The 17,612-nt window shown below is 37.3% G+C and overlaps 1 protein-coding gene across 12 annotated transcripts in view; it reads right to left on the bottom strand.

Annotated features, from left to right (window-relative positions):
• Window positions 1-17,612, bottom strand: part of Ank2 (ankyrin 2) — an 842,037-nt gene that overhangs the window by 145,591 nt on the left and 678,834 nt on the right. For 11 of the 12 annotated variants that reach the window (XM_035451885.1, XM_035451895.1, XM_035451888.1 and 8 more), the window contains 2 exons: window positions 4,652-4,750; window positions 2,200-2,298 (listed from right to left, as the gene is read on the bottom strand). In XM_035451885.1, the coding sequence (XP_035307776.1) occupies window positions 2,200-2,298; window positions 4,652-4,750 (198 nt within the window). The remainder of the gene's footprint in view (window positions 1-2,199; window positions 2,299-4,651; window positions 4,751-17,612) is intronic. The other variant, XM_035451889.1, reaches the window with a different exon arrangement.

The raw sequence follows: 17,612 nt of genomic DNA, 5'->3' as shown, positions 1-17,612 counted from the left end.
TGTATAAACATCTATTTTTAAATCAAAATCTGAGTCAACTGATAATGGCACCCATCTAAATTCATCAACGCATCAACCTTATTGAATGACTGAGGCATTTAGAAAAACAACTTTAAATTTGATTAAGTGTTCCCACTCATAAATTTTCTTACAGTATAATAAAACCATTTGAAACTATTTACCAGGATTCCCTGCCATGTGACTCTTACACTGAGTTAACAGTGTGCTGTGCAAATAAGGATTATTTTAATCTCACAGTGATGACATCAATTTTCCCCTAAGATATGTTATAAGATGATATGATTAGGGCCAGAAAGAAAAGCTTCAGGGAATCTGAAAACAAATGAATGATGAAATGGTTTTAGCTTATTATCCTTGAGTTGTCTCCAAAGCATATAAACCACCATGTAATAACTAATATCAGAGCTTCTAACAAGCATTTACTTTGCAACATTTGCCACATGTCAACGTCTATCACATCACTGGGCTCAATGAATCCTTTGGAGAAATACAACACTGTTCTTTTTATAAACTGAAATGTGAGCATCGCAGGTTAGTGTCCTGTCATCCTAAGGGAACCCCCCATCGCCTGTTCAAACACAATTTGCTTTCAGCTCCATGTTTTCTACATCCACTACTGATTGAGACACAGTCTGGGCTACATGACACACAGGGCTTCTCTTGTGCCCTCTGAAGCAAGTGTGGCTGCCAGACTGGCAGCCCTTACATCATCTGAGGAATTTCTACTCCAGAGCACCCAGAAACATATTTAGAAAGCTCTGCAGGTGACCACAATTCAGGAGAATGTTTGATACCTCCTGCTCTAGAGTAAAAGCATGTTATATTGCTATAAACAAAATTGTCTTTCAGGGCTACGGAAAGAGCGCAGAGCTGCCTGCCTGCAGGACAACTGTTTAGCCACTAACGTGACACCCCTGGATCACACCCAAAAGTTGTATTGGAGTAGTAAAATTTTATAGCACCCTGTGTTTCCAAGCCTAAGATGCTACTGTACCTAATGGAAAACATTGATGCTTTTTACAATGGTACCAATCTTTATTTAAAAAAAAAATTGTTAAAGTTTTACACTAAAGTATGTTTCAATTCTTATCAAAACATTGATGCAAAATTAGCTGAAAATTTGAGTTGCAAGCAAAACTGAAAGTGATTAACTAAAACTTCATACCATTACACAGCCAAAACTGGATGCCTTATCTGTCATAAATAGATTTATTAATCTCTATAATCAAAATGAAAGAACACTAAGCTGATTCAATTATTTTTTTTAGTGTTTCCTAGTCTGGAATGTGTGTCATCTATACATTCATATCTCTTAGACATGATGAGGAATGAATAACACAGGGAATAGATCCTGCTACACAAAGGCAAGCCACTGGGGATGTCCCAGAGAATGGATTAAAATGAGCTAGCTATATCTTCTATAGTAACCCAGTGTGGTTAGCATGCTAAAAAGAAAGCCTGGGGGGAAAAATGCTTGTTTTGTTTGTTTGTTTGTTTGTTTATTGTTTTTAATGTAGTATCAACCCCAGGGCTTCCCATTTGTGAAAGGAATAAATTTTATTAGAAAAATACACAGTAATTCCTACACAGAGATGTCATAAATACCAAGAGTAAAGTGGGGAGCAAAATATCATGCATTTTTTCTATCAAAAAATAAAGAAATCAGGTTTATTGTGCTATTCATATTGTTTCTTTTTTCTTAATTTCAATAGGATGATAACTTCCTTTTTATGATTTAATATATACATCATAAATGCAGGATTATAATCTGCCAGTTTTACTCAGTATTTTAATAAAGCCACAGTTGGGTAGCTAAACAAAGTATAGGGAGTCCTGTATTATTATAGCAGAGCCCTCCCATTTGGAATGCTGGCTTTTTTATAAAGTTTTAAATTTTTAGGAAGAACAGCCATCACATAGCAGCACAGAGCGTCCATGAACCACGTTTCATGGATATCACTGCCATCGGTTCCTCTTCTCTTTGAAGGTCATCAGACAATGATGAACTAGCATTTACCAAGTGTTTGAAAATAAGAAACTAAAATACATGATTTCGTAGAATGCTTTGGATAAAATAAGTAAAAGAATTTTGGGGGAAAAGTAAACACACTATATCAATATGACAAAAGCATCCTATAAACTTACTCAGAGCAGAGAAAACCCAAATGTGATTAATACCTGTGACTGTGCGTTGATATTGGCTCCTTCTTTAACTAGAACTTTGACAACTTCCGCTTGTCCGGCCAGTGATGCAATGTGAAGAGCAGTATTTCCCTTCTGTTTTGATAAAACAGAAAGAATAAAAAACATTACAGTTTTCCAAATTGTGTAGAAACCAACATGTACAAGAATTTTCAAGTTCATTCATAGTTCAAATTATTAAAATCTGGTATTTTGTCAAGGTAAACATTCACTTTTATCAAGCCCACCTCGTAAAGGATTTGCTGACATCTAAAAGTTGGTAATCTCCTGCAGCATCTCACTTCACTGTCTTTTGTAATACTTAGTACCATGATGGGAACATCAGAGGACTAGATGTTAACAAAACCACAGCTTGTGGACATGTGTGCATGTGACAGTCCCTGTAGAATTCAAGGGATTTGGGGGTGGGGAATAGTACTATTGAAAAAAATACCAATGTCCTTGAAACATTGCTTATTTAACTGTGCAAAAGTAAGTAGGGAGGCTGAAGAAATGGCTCCATAGTTAACAGCATATGCACACAGACCCCATCACCCACATTAGGTTGTTTACAACCACTGTAATCGCAGCTCCACATATTGGATGTCCTGTTCTGTCCCCCTCAGGCACCTGTACATATGTGCAGATATGCACAAGATGCACGCGCACACACACACACACACACACACACACACACACACACAATTTATAAAACAAATCTTTCAAAAAATCAACTGGGGACTCTCAGTGAGTGGACAAACTTGTGCAAGAGTTATGTTTCTACCTACAAGGAAACATGTTTTTGATGAAAATATTTCAGAAATTAAAAAGTAAATTCTATATCAACCATAAATTACTTACGATTTCTACCACTTGCTACATCAAAATTTATGATAAGAGTCAACACAGATGAAAGAAAATGAAAATGTGATTAAGATAAATAATGAAAATAGAAAAATCAAAACAGAAACATAAATTTTTGAACCATAAAGTTTAATTCTATTTCTCTTTCTGATACCATATAATTGTAGACCCACCATCCACTAAGCATTTGTTGGACTCCATCTCATCTTATAAAACATTTTTTCTCCAGAAAATTCTACAGTTTTAATCTAGGCTTAAAAGTAAACCTCAAAAAAAAAAAAAAAAAAGTAAATCTCTGCCAGGTGGTGGTAGCACACACCTTTAATCCCAGCACTTGGGAGGCAGGGGCAGGTGGATCGCTGTGAATCCCAGGCTAGCCTGGTCTACAGAGGGAGTTCCAGGACAGCCAGGACTACACAGAGAAACCCTGTCTCAAAAATCAAAACAACAACAACAAAAGTAAATCAGAACTGTGCATGGTGGAGCACACCTAAAATCCTTACACTAATGAGGGTGAGTCATGTACACCCAGAATCCCACAGCACCTGGATCCACAGTTGAGATCCTTGTTTCAAAAAGGCATGAGCAGAGGCAGAGGCAGGCGGATCTCTGTGAGTTCGAGACCAGCCTGGTCTACAAAAGCGAGTACCAGGACAGCCTCCAAAGCCACACAGAAACCTTGTCTCAAAAAACCAAAAAAAAAAAAAAAAAAGGACAAGAGCTGCAGGTTAGTGGTAGTGCAGCTTCCTGATGATGTAAGACCTTGGACTGATCACAAAAACTTCTTTCCCCACCACGAAACACACACACACACACACACACACACACACACACACATGAAAAAGGAAGAGAAGGTAGTGGAGGGGAAGGAAGAAGAGAATAACCTATAATTTTAAAATACCAATAAGCTTTAGAAGGAAAAATAAGAGTAATAACAAACATTTAAGCAACCAAAAAGTGTTGGATTTAATGAACATGTTATGCTACCATGGACAATTCAAGGGAGGGAAATCCTTTGATCTATATTAAAATCAATATTCTAATAATTCTAGGAATTGAATTCATGTCCCAAAAGTTCTTTTACAGTAGAGCATAAAGGGTCTGATATATTCAAATCAAACAGAATGAATACTAGAAAAGTCACATCAATTTAACCACAGCATAAAAATGCTCTGCTCATTTCAATTGAGAAGACAGTCCTATCAGTTGAGTTGTTGGCTTGTTTTTAATAAATGGACTTTAGGAAAACAGATGCAAATGTCTACAGGGGATCATGCTGATCTAGGCTTCTTTGTGAATCCAAGGAGGAATGATAGTACATTAAGATCTAGATCTGGGCTTCCAGAATTCTTGAGTCTCACCTCTAAGTCCTAAAACAAAATGATCCAAATGCTGGAGGTTAAGGAAGAAGGTGTCAGTTATACTCCCGAGTGCTCAATAATCCCCAGAAAACTTGTGAATAACTGGAAAAGGCTTTCAACCTCTTCCTCTTCAAAAACTAAACAGATTACTATAAATTAAAAACAAACAAAAAAAACCCTCTTTCTCATTGTTAAGAAACAAATTCTATGGGCAGGAGCGGTACCTTAGTGGCAGAATCCACGGAGGACCCTCTTCCCAGCAGCTCCTGCACCAGGCCCACGTGGCCTTCCTTGGCTGCCAGATGGAGAGCATTGAGTCCATTCTGAGAGAAGAATAAGTGAGGCTTAGAAGCAGAGAAATGAAGAGGAGACAGTGTGCTAAACATACTCAAACAATCCAGAACAGATGCCGCTTGTGTCTTATCTCTACTTTCTTCATTTTATTTACTTACTTATTTATTTATTTATTTATTTATACATCTATTTATTTATTTATTGACTCTTTGTATTAACTGCAGTCTATTTCCCTCCAGAGAGATGAATTTCCAGAGATACAGGCACAATGGTAATTGTGCATTAGGAACAAGGTTTGGAGAACTTCGTTTCAACAAGCTTGCACTTCTTTAACTAAGAAGTATAAAAACATGGGGCTGGAAAGAGGCCTCTGTGGCAAGAGTACTCGCTGTGAAAGCATGAGGCTCTGAGTTCAGATCCCACTATCTCCAGCACACACATAGAAAGCTCAGTGTCCCATATCTGTTCCTAGCACCCACATGGTGGCTCACAAATGTCTGTAACTCCAGTTCCAGGGTTTCCAGAGTCTTCTTTTGACCTCTATGGGCAGCAGCTATACTTGTAGTGTACAGACATACACGCAGGCAAGACACCCACATGTATAAGATACTAAAATAATAGCTTAAATATAATATTTAAAAATCCATGCATTGCTACATATCATCTGGAACCTAACTACTCACAGGGGGCAGGATGAGATCCCTGAATAGCGGTGAGTCACCTAGCACCAGGTTCAGGGACAGACTGCCTCAAAAGAATAAGGCAGAGAGTGGTACAGTAAAACAGAGGATGTCCTTCCTGGGCCTCAGAATATACGCAAGCATGCACAGGACACAGTAGTCTGCACATATGCCACACTTACACACATATGTACACAGACACCAAGCATACACACACACATATACACACAAAGCATATAAGTGTTTTTCTAATGAGAAGATAAAGACAATAATTACTTATTATTTACTGTGCTAGCTAAAGTAAATAGACAATATTGAAGACACAGTTTTTCAATAAATGATAGAAAATCCCTTTTACAAAGTGATTAAAAGCCAAAGACCATGCTTAAAGTTGCATAACTCTGCAATGATATTATTACACTTAAATTTAGAAACCAATTGGAGGGGGATCAGATGGGCGGCAGGTGGGGGGTTGGAGGGGAGGGTTGAAGAGAGGAGAGGGAGAAGGAGAAGGGATTGACATGTGAAGCAAGCTTATTCCTAATTTGAACTAATAAAAAAAAATTAGAAACCAAGAGTCTTTTCTTTAAAACAAAAAATTATCTTAGAATCTCTGATAATCCTGTCAAATCCAGTTTCAACCTACCTACATTCCTAAAATTTAACTTTGTACTACAGCACTGAAAAAAAAAAGTTAGCTAATTTGACCTATAAATTCAATGTGGTATTTGTTAAAGTACCAATGACATTCTTCACAGAAATACACATTTTACATAAATTTCCTAAAATTCAAGAAATCACCAAAGACTCAAAATAGCCAAAACTGACCACAAAATATATAGCAGAGTTTCAGCAACCCAAGCAGCATGGCATGGGCATAGAAAGAAAGACACATGGATTTAACTGGACTGACTAGAGAGCCCAGGAATGGATCAGAGCACTTAGGGTTGATTTTTGAGAAGTGTATCAAGAACACACATTTGGGAGAGATAAGCCTTTTCAAGAAATGGAACCAAAAAGACTTAATAATACACGAAAGAGTGAAACAAGTCCCACGTAGCTTACCAGTGACAAAAACAACACAAAATGAATTGAAGACTTAAATGTGAGGCCTGAATCTATACACCTATTAGGAAAAGCTGGAAAATGCTTCATAACTTTGGATTGGTCAGGGGGTTTTAGGGTTAATATCTCAAAAGCATAAGCAACAAAATCAGATACAGAAGAATGGGATCAGGTCACACAAAAACTTCCACCTCAGGCCAAGCGTTGGTGATGCAGGCCTTTAATCCCAGCACTTGGGAAGCAGACGCAGGCAGATCGCTGTGAGTTCAAGGCCAGCATGGTCTACAGAGTGAGTTCCAGGACAGGCTTCAAAGCTAAACAGAAAAACCCTGTCTCTAAAACAAAACAAAACAAAAACAAAAACAAAAAAACTTCCACTTCAAAGGAAACAACTGACCAAGTGGGAAAAAAAAAAAAAGCCTAGAAACTGAGAGATGATGTTTTGGAAAAAAAAAAATGAACTCAAAGAATTCAATAATAAGACTAGCAAGCGCAAAGAAAAAAAAAAAACTAACAAAAATGAGCAAGACACCTAAATAGATATTCTCAAAAGAAGACATACAATGGGCAGCACATATGTGATAATTACTATTAGGGAAATGTGAATCAAAACCATAAGATATTAGAATATTCCTATTAGAATAACCAATGGCCTTTATGAAGAAAACAGAAACATCATGTTGGTAAAGATTAGGGAAAAGTGAACCCTTACATATTGTTGTGAGGGAAGAAAATCAGTGCAGCCAGTACAGAAAATGTTATAGAGTCTTCAAAATGCTTAAGAGGACAACTATTGAATAACTCAGCAGTGCCACTAATGAAGATAATGAAGTAAATGAAATCAGGATGATAGAAATATCCCTGCACCTCTATGTTCAGAACAACACCTTAGATTCACAGAATGTAAAAAGTAAAATCTCTCATGGTTATAGTGGAAGAGTGGATAAAAAAATGATACATAATGAAATATTATTCACCCGTATTAGTGTAGTTGTTATCTGTGACAGGAGCAAAACTGCAGAGCATTATGTTCACGGAAGTAAGATAGACACAGAAACATGAATGCCATGTCATTCTCCTGTAGAAACTAAAGACTGACTTCATGTAAGTTGAGTAGAATGCTGATTACCAGGGGCTAGGGAAGGTAGAGAAGAGGGCAGGATGGGGACACACTGGCCAATGGATACAATGTTGCCATTTTATTAGAGAGAAGGAATAATTTCAAAATATCCCGAAAAAAAGGACTGTAAGCATTCTCAACAGAATAAATAATCATTGTTGGGGTGACAGACAAGGTAATTACCTCCAACAATCATTATACAACTACACACATGTTGAAACTACTTCCTGCAACCTATAAATATATACAATTATCATGTGCCACTTAAAGATATATTACCTAAAGAAAAGTCATTTAAAATATCACCAAGTGTATTTGTGTATTAAATTGACATAAAGTTTGGAAGTAAACCCTTATCAAACATACAGCAGAACCAAACATAAACAAATGCAACATGCTTTAAGGTAAATATGTATGGTCACTGCACAAGAATCTGTGGTTGAGATGTAATGAATGAGAAATGAATAAATAAAATTATCCTAATGGGTTCATTGGGCTTCCTGTTTTGCTTAAAATAAAATAATATCTGTTTTATTTGTCCTTACTAACAGACTCCAGGTATCTCACCCAGTTTAACTTTGAGTAGCTGGTGAGGTTAGGATCACAGGTTTTCACAGCTCTGATGTATTCACAGACACCAAGTGGAAAGAGGTAAGGGGATTTTGAAACCTGCGAGAAGACTTTTAGAAAACATAGCAAAGGAGCTGACAGCACAATTAACGACTGAAAAAGACGGGGCTTTCTGTCCCACTGAGTTCACCCCGTATTCCAAAGATATCATTCATATCCACTATTCATCAGTCACTCAGCAAAGAGGGGATTTTTTTTCACTCTTAGAATCACATCAAGCAAATTACTACATTTTAAATTTGTTTTCATCGTTTTATTCAGTGTCCAGACTCTAGAATAAGAGATGTAAATATGTACAATCTGCATCATAAGTGGTATTCCTATTCTGAGGACAATGGAGAGAAAGTAATGTTACCATAAGGTGGGACTAGCATAAAAATTGCAATTAATACAATGATATGTAAGAGCTTTTCATTCCTCTAGTATCATTGTTCTGAATGTTCTATGTAGCACTTTGTTGTTTTCTTAAATCATTTAATGGAGATTTTTTGTCATAAATAATTGTTGTGAGATTTTTTTTCTCTTTTAGCTTTTTGAGGGGCCCACCACTCAGCTCCCAAATAAATCATGCACGGAGACTTATTCTAGTTATGAATGCCTGGCCTGACGTTAGCTTGGCTTATTTCTAGCCCTTTTACCTTTATCCTCTAGGCTTTTATCTTTCTTACTTTTGTATATCATTTTTCTTGCTGGCTGGGTGGATGGGTGGCTGGCCCCTGATGTCCTTGCCTCCTTGTTTACTAATTTTTCCTTCTATTTATACTCGCTGCCTGCCAGCCCTGCCTGTCCTTGCTCCTGCCTCACTTTTGGCCGATTAGCTCTTTATTAGGACCACCAGGTGTTTTAGATAGGCACGGTAATGTAGCTTCACAGAGTTAAACAAATGTAGCATAAACAAAAGTCACAGTTCTTAAAATAATATTCTACCATAAATAATAATAATCTGTGATCACTTACATAATGTAACTATTTTGAAAACTGGGCCAGTATTATTTTTAATTGTGTGCTGTTGTATTTGGTGTAAAAGTGTAGGAGTATGCATTTGTGTGTGCAGGTTCAAATGTATGTGCATTGAGGCCAGAGACCACAGTGTGGTACCTGTCCTCAGATGCTCTCCTCCTTTGCTCTTGAGACAGGGTTTCTCACCCAACCTGAACCTCTATGTACTCAGCTATGCTCACTCACCAAAGAGATTCAGCTTCCCCTGGGCTCCACATGCACATCTTGGCATTTAATAAATAAGTAAAGTTTAAATAAGTGTTAATAAACATCTTGTTTTTCAATAATTGGGGAGATGTGTAGATGCCCTAGCAACATATTTTTCAAATACAATACACTGAGACAGTTATCAATACACTCTGCTTAAAAGAGAAGACTCAAGGAGTAGGTGAGTGAGAAAGCACTTGCTCAGCAGATGCAACATGATAGGATCCATAGTTACAGGTGGGATCACAGTTGATCACATCTTTGTTTGGGACTTGCATGTTCTATCCTTTTGCTTAATTCCAGCCTCTTGCTCCACCCAAAGCTTCAAAACCTGATAGTTTGGAAGGACCTTTGAGTTTATCTAGCACTGTGAAGTAAGGCCCGAGACCCAATCACTCTGATAAACACTGATGGATGAATGAATGAATGAATGAATGAATGAATGAATATAAAGAGAGCATTAACAAGTTGTTTGGGTAAGGATTGTTTTTATAAATAATGAAAACTGATGTATTTGAAATAAAAAAGTATCAGACATTATAGTGATAAGATTTTGTATGTAGAATTTCATCTAAATAGGATTAGAGATTTGGGGTTTGAAGATATTTTTCCAGATGTTTTAGGTCTACTAACAAAGCAAAGACGTGTTCTGCCAAAGACATCTCCTTTCTAAAACATAAGGTCATAAAACTCAGTAAGCCTCCTACTTGAGGCCAATGACTGGTATATTGACTCACAGATCTCTCTGTGCAATTTTCTGTGATGATCTAGTCTGTGAACTTCCTTTCCAAGACAAGAGAAATGGGGTGTCACTTCTCTTTGCTTGTTCTCCTAAAATTCTGTTACTTTTGGTTTAAAAGTAGCATCTTCAGACTAGAGATATGGCCATGCAAGCATGGGATCCTTCATTCATATCTTCAGCATCCATGTAAAAAGCCAAGTGTACCTGTCAACCCACTGCTGGGGGAGACGGGGTGGCCAAAGGAGGCTCTCTGGAGCTCATAGGACAGTAAGCCTAGTGAAATCAGTGATACACTCGGTCTCAAAAAGTAAGGGGGACATCAAATAAATAAGACACCTGATACAGAACTGTCACCTCCATACACATGTATATATAACACACAACTGTGCACACACACACACACACACACACACACACACACACACACACACAAGATCATTTTTGTAATCACTTGTACTGCACTAGAATTTTCCTTTAGATAACTTAGTTTTCAAAGTTTTCTTTTAAAAACCTGATGTCTGTCTTTATTACAAGTTAAAACAAATGTAAACATTTTTTCTTTTGAAATTTTTATTTGTTCGTCTCTCATGCAAAGCATCCCAACTGCCGCTCCCCATCTCTCCACTCTTTTTAAAATGCTATTGCCAGCTGAGATAAAATGGAGGAGGTTTTCTCACCACAAGTTCTTAAAATTCTTAACTGTGGCAAGTACATGCTTAGAAGCCTGATCTCTGGCATTGGAACTTCTAACTAAAAATAGAATCAGCCAGAAACAGCATTTGTTCAATACATGTTGTCATAAATAGTGACTTAGCACATGGACAAGGCTCAGCGAGTTAAGGGGTTTGCTGCCAAGACTGACAACCTGAGTTTAATCACTGGGTTCCATGTGGTTGAAGAGACTTCTGAAAACTTTCTTCTGACCTCCTCAGGTCTGCTATGGCACACATGTGCTCACACACACACACACACACACACACACACACACACTTAATAAACAACATAACATAAGACATAGCTGCTTAGTACTAACCTAAATATTTTGTTTTATGAACATGAAGTAGCATTGAGGTTATTATCAGAGTACACAGTGATAAATTCTACTTAATAGTAGAACCCAGCTGATCTTGCTAGTGAGGGCTGTGGAACACTCTCCTGAAGATCAACTTCCCACAGGAGCCTTAATGACACTATAGCGAAGCACATAGACAACTGCTAACACCGGCCATATTTCACAGGATTTTTCACTTTTAATATGTTTCACATTGCTTAGGGAGGCATAAACACTGGACAGCTTCCATGTTTGAGTGGAAACACAAGGCCAGTTCTAGAGCTTTCCCAACAGGGGTTAGTGCACATGTTTGAGGACTAATTGTTCTTTCCACATTCAAACATAAAACACCAGTTTCTGCATTCTTTAGGACATTCAACATAAGTTTATTGAGTTTGGCCGAAACAAAGAATTTTCTGGAACAATTTACTTACCTGAGACATTAAAGATTCATTCCCCAGATATCAGTATAGACACGTAGTGAGGTCATTAGAAAGCTCTGTGTCTGGAACATGTTATCTCTATTCCCTACAGAAAGGGCACTATGGGATATCACTCACTTCACATTTGGTTTTTACATAAGGTGGAAATGGACAACATTTGTGGCTTTGTGTGACAGCCCATTCTCTCAGTTACCTATTGCTGTATGCTAAAATGAGAACAGAAGTCTCCCTACTTCTTATTTTCCTTTAATTTTGAAAGAGAATCATAATTCAGTGTTTGTCTTTTTCGCTAATTACGAGGAAATGAAATAGATTCAACATCTAAATTAAGGAACCCACTTTCTATCTCTTCCTACTCCCTACTTTGTTTTGTGAGTTTCATTTTTAATAACACCATAGTCACAACACCTGTAAAGCTGGATAGATACATGCTAAAAGTATGTCAATACTTTACTGAGGACATTTGTGGTCCTTTTGCATCTCAGCACAACACTGTGCTAAGTGCTTTCACTGTGATTTTGTAATGAGCCCTGCTCCCTAGGGTTGATGAATAGAGTAATTATTCTTTATCAATACAATGGTTGCTTTTAAGCAGATAATAATGACTCAAAATGTTAACCAATTCTGACTAAAAAAAAAAAAACCTTAAAATTTTAAAATAAATAATTAAAAACAAAAATTTAATATGTAAATCTAGAACTACTTAAACTTGAAAATAGTGGGCTAAATAATGAGTTAATATCATTAGTACATCAGGGTGTATGTGTGTGGGCAGAGAGAATATCATACAATGTACTGCAGTAAATCTGAAAGAAAATAGATGAATATACAGCAAAAAGAGTGTCCAAATAATGGTTGAAAGTGCCAGCTGTTACTGAGTTCAGAAGAAAGGGCTGGAAGTCTTTCTGACTATGTTCAAAAGGACAGTTTTCCATTTGTGTGCTTTATTCTTTTTCTATCTTTCCTTATTTTTATTTCCTCTTTTTTTACATTATGGTTAATTTCAGAAGTATTATGATGTTGCTGGGTTAAAGTAAAGTTGCAGTCTGTCCCCATGCTGCAACACACCAGCACTGTGCCTTTGGGCCGCTTTCTGACCCTCTCAATTCTCTGACTGCAATATCTGTTGTAACATCTATAAACAATGACAATGGAACTACCTGACACAAGAGATACTCTTCTTCTTTCACACTAGGATGATAAGCATAGAGGTGTGAGACCACCAATTGCATGCCTCACATCCATTGTTTGGAAAGGGAAGGATGCAGAAGATAGGGTTCCTTGAGCTGCCTGTTGATCCACACTCTGCTGGAGCAATGCCAGCGCCCACACCCCCAAAGCTGGATCAGTCTTCACTGGACACTGGAGTACAGCCCAGCCAGAAAATCTAAAGGGGAGTAACTGCTGGGCAGATGGCATGGGAGGTCAAATTTTAATGTCAGTATCCCATTTGCTTTAGGATAATATTATCACATTTATTGCTGTGATACATTTTTATGAAATTATTTCTTGACCTCCAAAAGACTAAACTTTTTCTGGGCATTGCAATCAAATTCATAACAAGTTTTGAGATCAATTATGACTATGTACTTAGCCTCCAATAGTCAGACTGTTTTAAGTTTAACCTGCCTTTAAGAGAACAATGTAACAAACTTTAGCATGCCTTAGATATCCTATGCAAACAGTTTTCATAAGCCCAGCATGGCTTTAAGATGTTAGACTATGGCCGGGTGTTGGTGGCGCACACCTTTAATCTCAGCACTCAGGAAGCAGAGGCAGGCAGATCTCTGTGAGTTCGAAGCCAGCCTGGTCTCCAGAGCGAGTGCCAGGACAGGCTCCAAAGCTACACAGAGAAACCCGGTCTCGGAAAAAAAAATGTTAGACTATATACTCTTCCATGCCTCTGACCCATTATAATGCATGCATGTGTGTTGCAGTAATCATTTTCTGAACGCAGACAATATGATGATGAGTGCAATCTCAAAACAAAAAGCTACCATAAATGCTGCACACAACATGTGCCTCTAGCTTAGGAATGTCTGTTCTCAGTGTCGAGTGCTTTTCAGGGTCAGTTGGAGTCTGTAAAATGACTGCTTCCCTTGTAAAACTCTGTTAAAGACTTCTATAGAGAGTTCCTTCGCTGTTTCTCACAGCGTGTTTTCTGTGGTGGTCTATAAATACAAAACAAAGCCTTGGGTTAGGGATGCACATGGCAGATTTCAGACATCTAAATCAGGCAACAGGGACAGACAGATCAAACAGGCACAGCAGAAAGATGGCAGATGTGCCTGCAACCACAACTACAGAGGCAAAGACAGAGAGCAGAAAATTCAAATTTGGGCTTGCTTTTGTTTAAACTAACCCCAAGAAGTTTCTTTATTTCCATTCTTTAGGTGACATCAATGCATTTTGTTGCTATCTAAGGTTACCTTTAATGAGTTAATTGAAGCAATTGGCACTGAATAAGCTTTACACACACAAACTGAAATGTCTTATTTTATATAATTTATGTCAACCAAGCAGTCTACAAAATGTTATCTCATAAATAATCCGAGGCTCAGAATAATTAATTTTGGTTATTGAATATAAAAATGACTTACTTTATATCAATACTTAATTTCAAGAAGTACTTATTTTACATAGTTTATTTTAAATTTTATGTGTATATTTGTATGTCTGACTATATATGCACCATGTGGGTTGGTGGTCCCAGAGGCCAGAAGAGAACATCAGATTCTCTGGAACTGGAGTTGCAGGCAGTTTTGTGCTCCCTGACATGGACACTGGGAACTGAACACTTGTCCTCTAAAAGAGCAGAGAGTGTTCTTAACCACTGAACCATCTCTTCTGCCACTATATGCGTTATTATACAAGAATACTTATATAAGAATGATGAGTGATTTTCTAAATGTACAGAAAATGGTTCTAAGGCATTAAGAGATACTGTAGTGTTAAATCCTAACAAGGGAATAATAGTCCAGATGGCCCAGTACACCAGGCAAGTGACAAACTCTTATGATGCTGGAGTCAAAGAAACAAGATAGTCTCAATATTTGTGAGAACTCCAAGTTTAAATGTTAAGAAAAGAAACAGACACTGCATGTAGTTGCATCAGTTGTGTGGATTGGGTGGTGATATGACGGAGGCTCCTGTTGAATATACACTTATAAGGCGAGACTTGTAACATGACTTGAACACACCACCTCGAGGTGTAAATTCACTTCAGCAGCTACTTATTCACCTGTTGGTTTATACTGCATCAAGTATAGATTTATTTCTAGCAATAGTATGAGCATCTGTCAATCATATTGAACAGGCACAATTAAGCAGTTGTTCTCAGGATAAATTCTTGATAATGGTTTCATGTATGCAAATGTCAATAAAGTAAAATGAATCGAGCTTTTGAAACAATCAACAAATATTCACCAAGGTCTTATTTTCTTATTGGGTTCTGCAGCCCTTTGATCACCAAGAGAGCTGTCATTTCTGATACTACAATTGTAGAACAATGCTATTTTTACGTGTCATTTAAAATGCCTAAATATACCTATACCAAGTGATTAAACACTTGAAAAGGCAATGTGCACATGGTTCCTTTAAGGTGTCTCTATTTCTCTAACAAGCAATAACATTATAGTGTATTATATTATATTTTCATGGAACTGTTGATCATTTCAAAATGGACCAGTCTATTGTTTTTCTGTGTGGGGGAGAAATGTAACTAACATTCAATGGCTCTGTAAAAATTTGTATTACTATCTATTCTTCTTGGGGCTTCATCCACTAGTCTCATATGAGCAAAGAAAAGAAGTCAACGGACAAATAGCTCATGAAGTCAGGAAGAGAAACAGTGAGAGGGACACAATGAAAACCCAATAGCAAGGAAACTGCTACCTACTGTTAAATAGAAGTTTAATGGGAGTTTCGAAACAAGGAGACAGTAAAGCATAGTTTCTATCCCCTTGTGGACTCATAAATGTGGCAGTTAAGTAATAAAAATCAACTAACTACTACACAAACTTGTCAGTAATTTCATTTTCATGTCTCTGCATAATCTACTTTGTTATTCTTACAGGTCCTCTACTCTGGTTTTGCCTATTAGAAAAGCCCAACTAACTTGTATAATTTAACTATAGTACAAGGTAAACATTTGGTGGGAAGCAATTAAAATATATTCGTTCAAGGGAAAGCTCAGAAGAAATGGTCATTTGTTTTGTTTGGTTTTGGTTTTGGTTTGGGAGTGTTGATTTGTTTTTTTGTTTTTTTGTTTTGTTTGGTTTGGTTTTGGTTTGGTCTTTCGGTTTTTTGTTTGGTTTGGTTCTTGGTTTTTTGTTTTGTTTTGTTTTTCAAGACAGGGTTTTTCTGAGTAGCCCTGACTATCCTAGAACTTACTCCTTAGACCAGGCTGGCCTCAAACTCAGGGATTCACTTGCCTCTGCAGGACAATAATGGAGAAACTTGGCTCTCATGCCCTCCAACTATGGGAATGGTGCCTTGTCTAAACAAGGTGCCTGGGCTAAACAAATTCTCTCAGAACTACCATGACAGTTTCCATTATGATGAGTTGAGATGGTCATTTTTATTCCCAATTGTGTTCACTAATGAAAATTTATTTATACAAAGTGATTTACATTTTAAAACATTTGAATTCCAATGGAACACTGGAAGCACGTGTATGAGAGAAGCCTAGTTTCATCAGTAGTCACCTACTCAATAATTCAGAGTACTCATGTTTGACACTGAAAATTTGAACTCACTTCATTTCCTTGAAATTTTTACATAGTCTTACTCCTGTGGTTAAATTAATTTTTATAGATTAATTTTTAATTTTTATAGAAATTAATTATAGATTCTTTAGTAAGTGTTAAAAAGTAAAAAAAAAAAAAGGAAACTACTTTGTCTACTTATAACTGCCATATTTTAAAGAGGGTTAAATATTGGACTTAAAGGGAACACATTATTTAAATAACAGTCAAAGGTTATTCTAGTTTTTTCTTATTATTCAAGCCCTATGTTAAGCACACAATTGTATTAATTCATCTGATCTTGAAATTAAACTTCTAAGATATGAACTAACTGGTGACTTGTATGAGAAACAGAACTCATCCTGCCCCTCCCAGGTGTAATCCTATTTCACTCTTTAGAACTCAGTTTCTCCTTATCCCTATTTGCAATTCTAATTAGTGAGAAATAGCTCAGACTCTGAAAATCTTTTCTTAAGCTTTTAGAATTACATGGCTCAAATGTGTCAATGTGATTAAAAAAAAGAATATTAAAGTGAATTACAAAATTCTGTGCTATGAAATGAATACTAAACTTAGCTGGTTTTCATTTAAAAGTAAAAATGAAAGAATGGTATTGGGGTGACTGATCGCTTAGGTTTCTTTTTTATTTTTCTCCATTTTTTATTTGAATTAGAAACAAGATTGTTTTACATGACAATCCCAGTTCCCTCTCCCTCCCCTGCTCCCCCCCATGCCCAGCTAACACCCTACCTATCCCATACCCTTTCTGCTCCCCAGGGAGGGTGAGGCCTTCCATAAGGGGTCTTCAGAGTCTGTCATATCCTTTGAGATAGGGCCTAGGCCAACCCCCATGTGTCTAGGCTCAGGCAGTATCCCTCTATGTGGAATGAGCTCCCAAAGTCCATTCCTATGCTATGGATAAGTACTGATCTACTACAAGAGGTCCCATAGATTCCGAGGTCTCCTCACTGACACCCATGTTAATGGGGTCTGGATGAGTTCCATGCTGGTTTCCCAGCTATCAGTTTGGGGACTAAGAGCCCCCTCTTCCCCTGTCTTATTCAGGTAAGCTATTTCTGTGGGTTTCACCAGCCTGGTCTGGACCCCTTTGCTCATCACTCCTTCTCTGCAACTGGATTCCAGTTCAGTTCAGTGTTTAGCTGTGGGTGTCTGCTTCTACTTTCACCAGCTGCTGGATGGAGGCTATAG

This window comes from Cricetulus griseus (assembly GCF_003668045.3).
Source record: "Cricetulus griseus strain 17A/GY chromosome 1 unlocalized genomic scaffold, alternate assembly CriGri-PICRH-1.0 chr1_0, whole genome shotgun sequence".
Lineage (NCBI taxonomy): Eukaryota > Metazoa > Chordata > Mammalia > Rodentia > Cricetidae > Cricetulus > Cricetulus griseus.
This window is presented reverse-complemented; position numbering and strand designations above follow the sequence as displayed.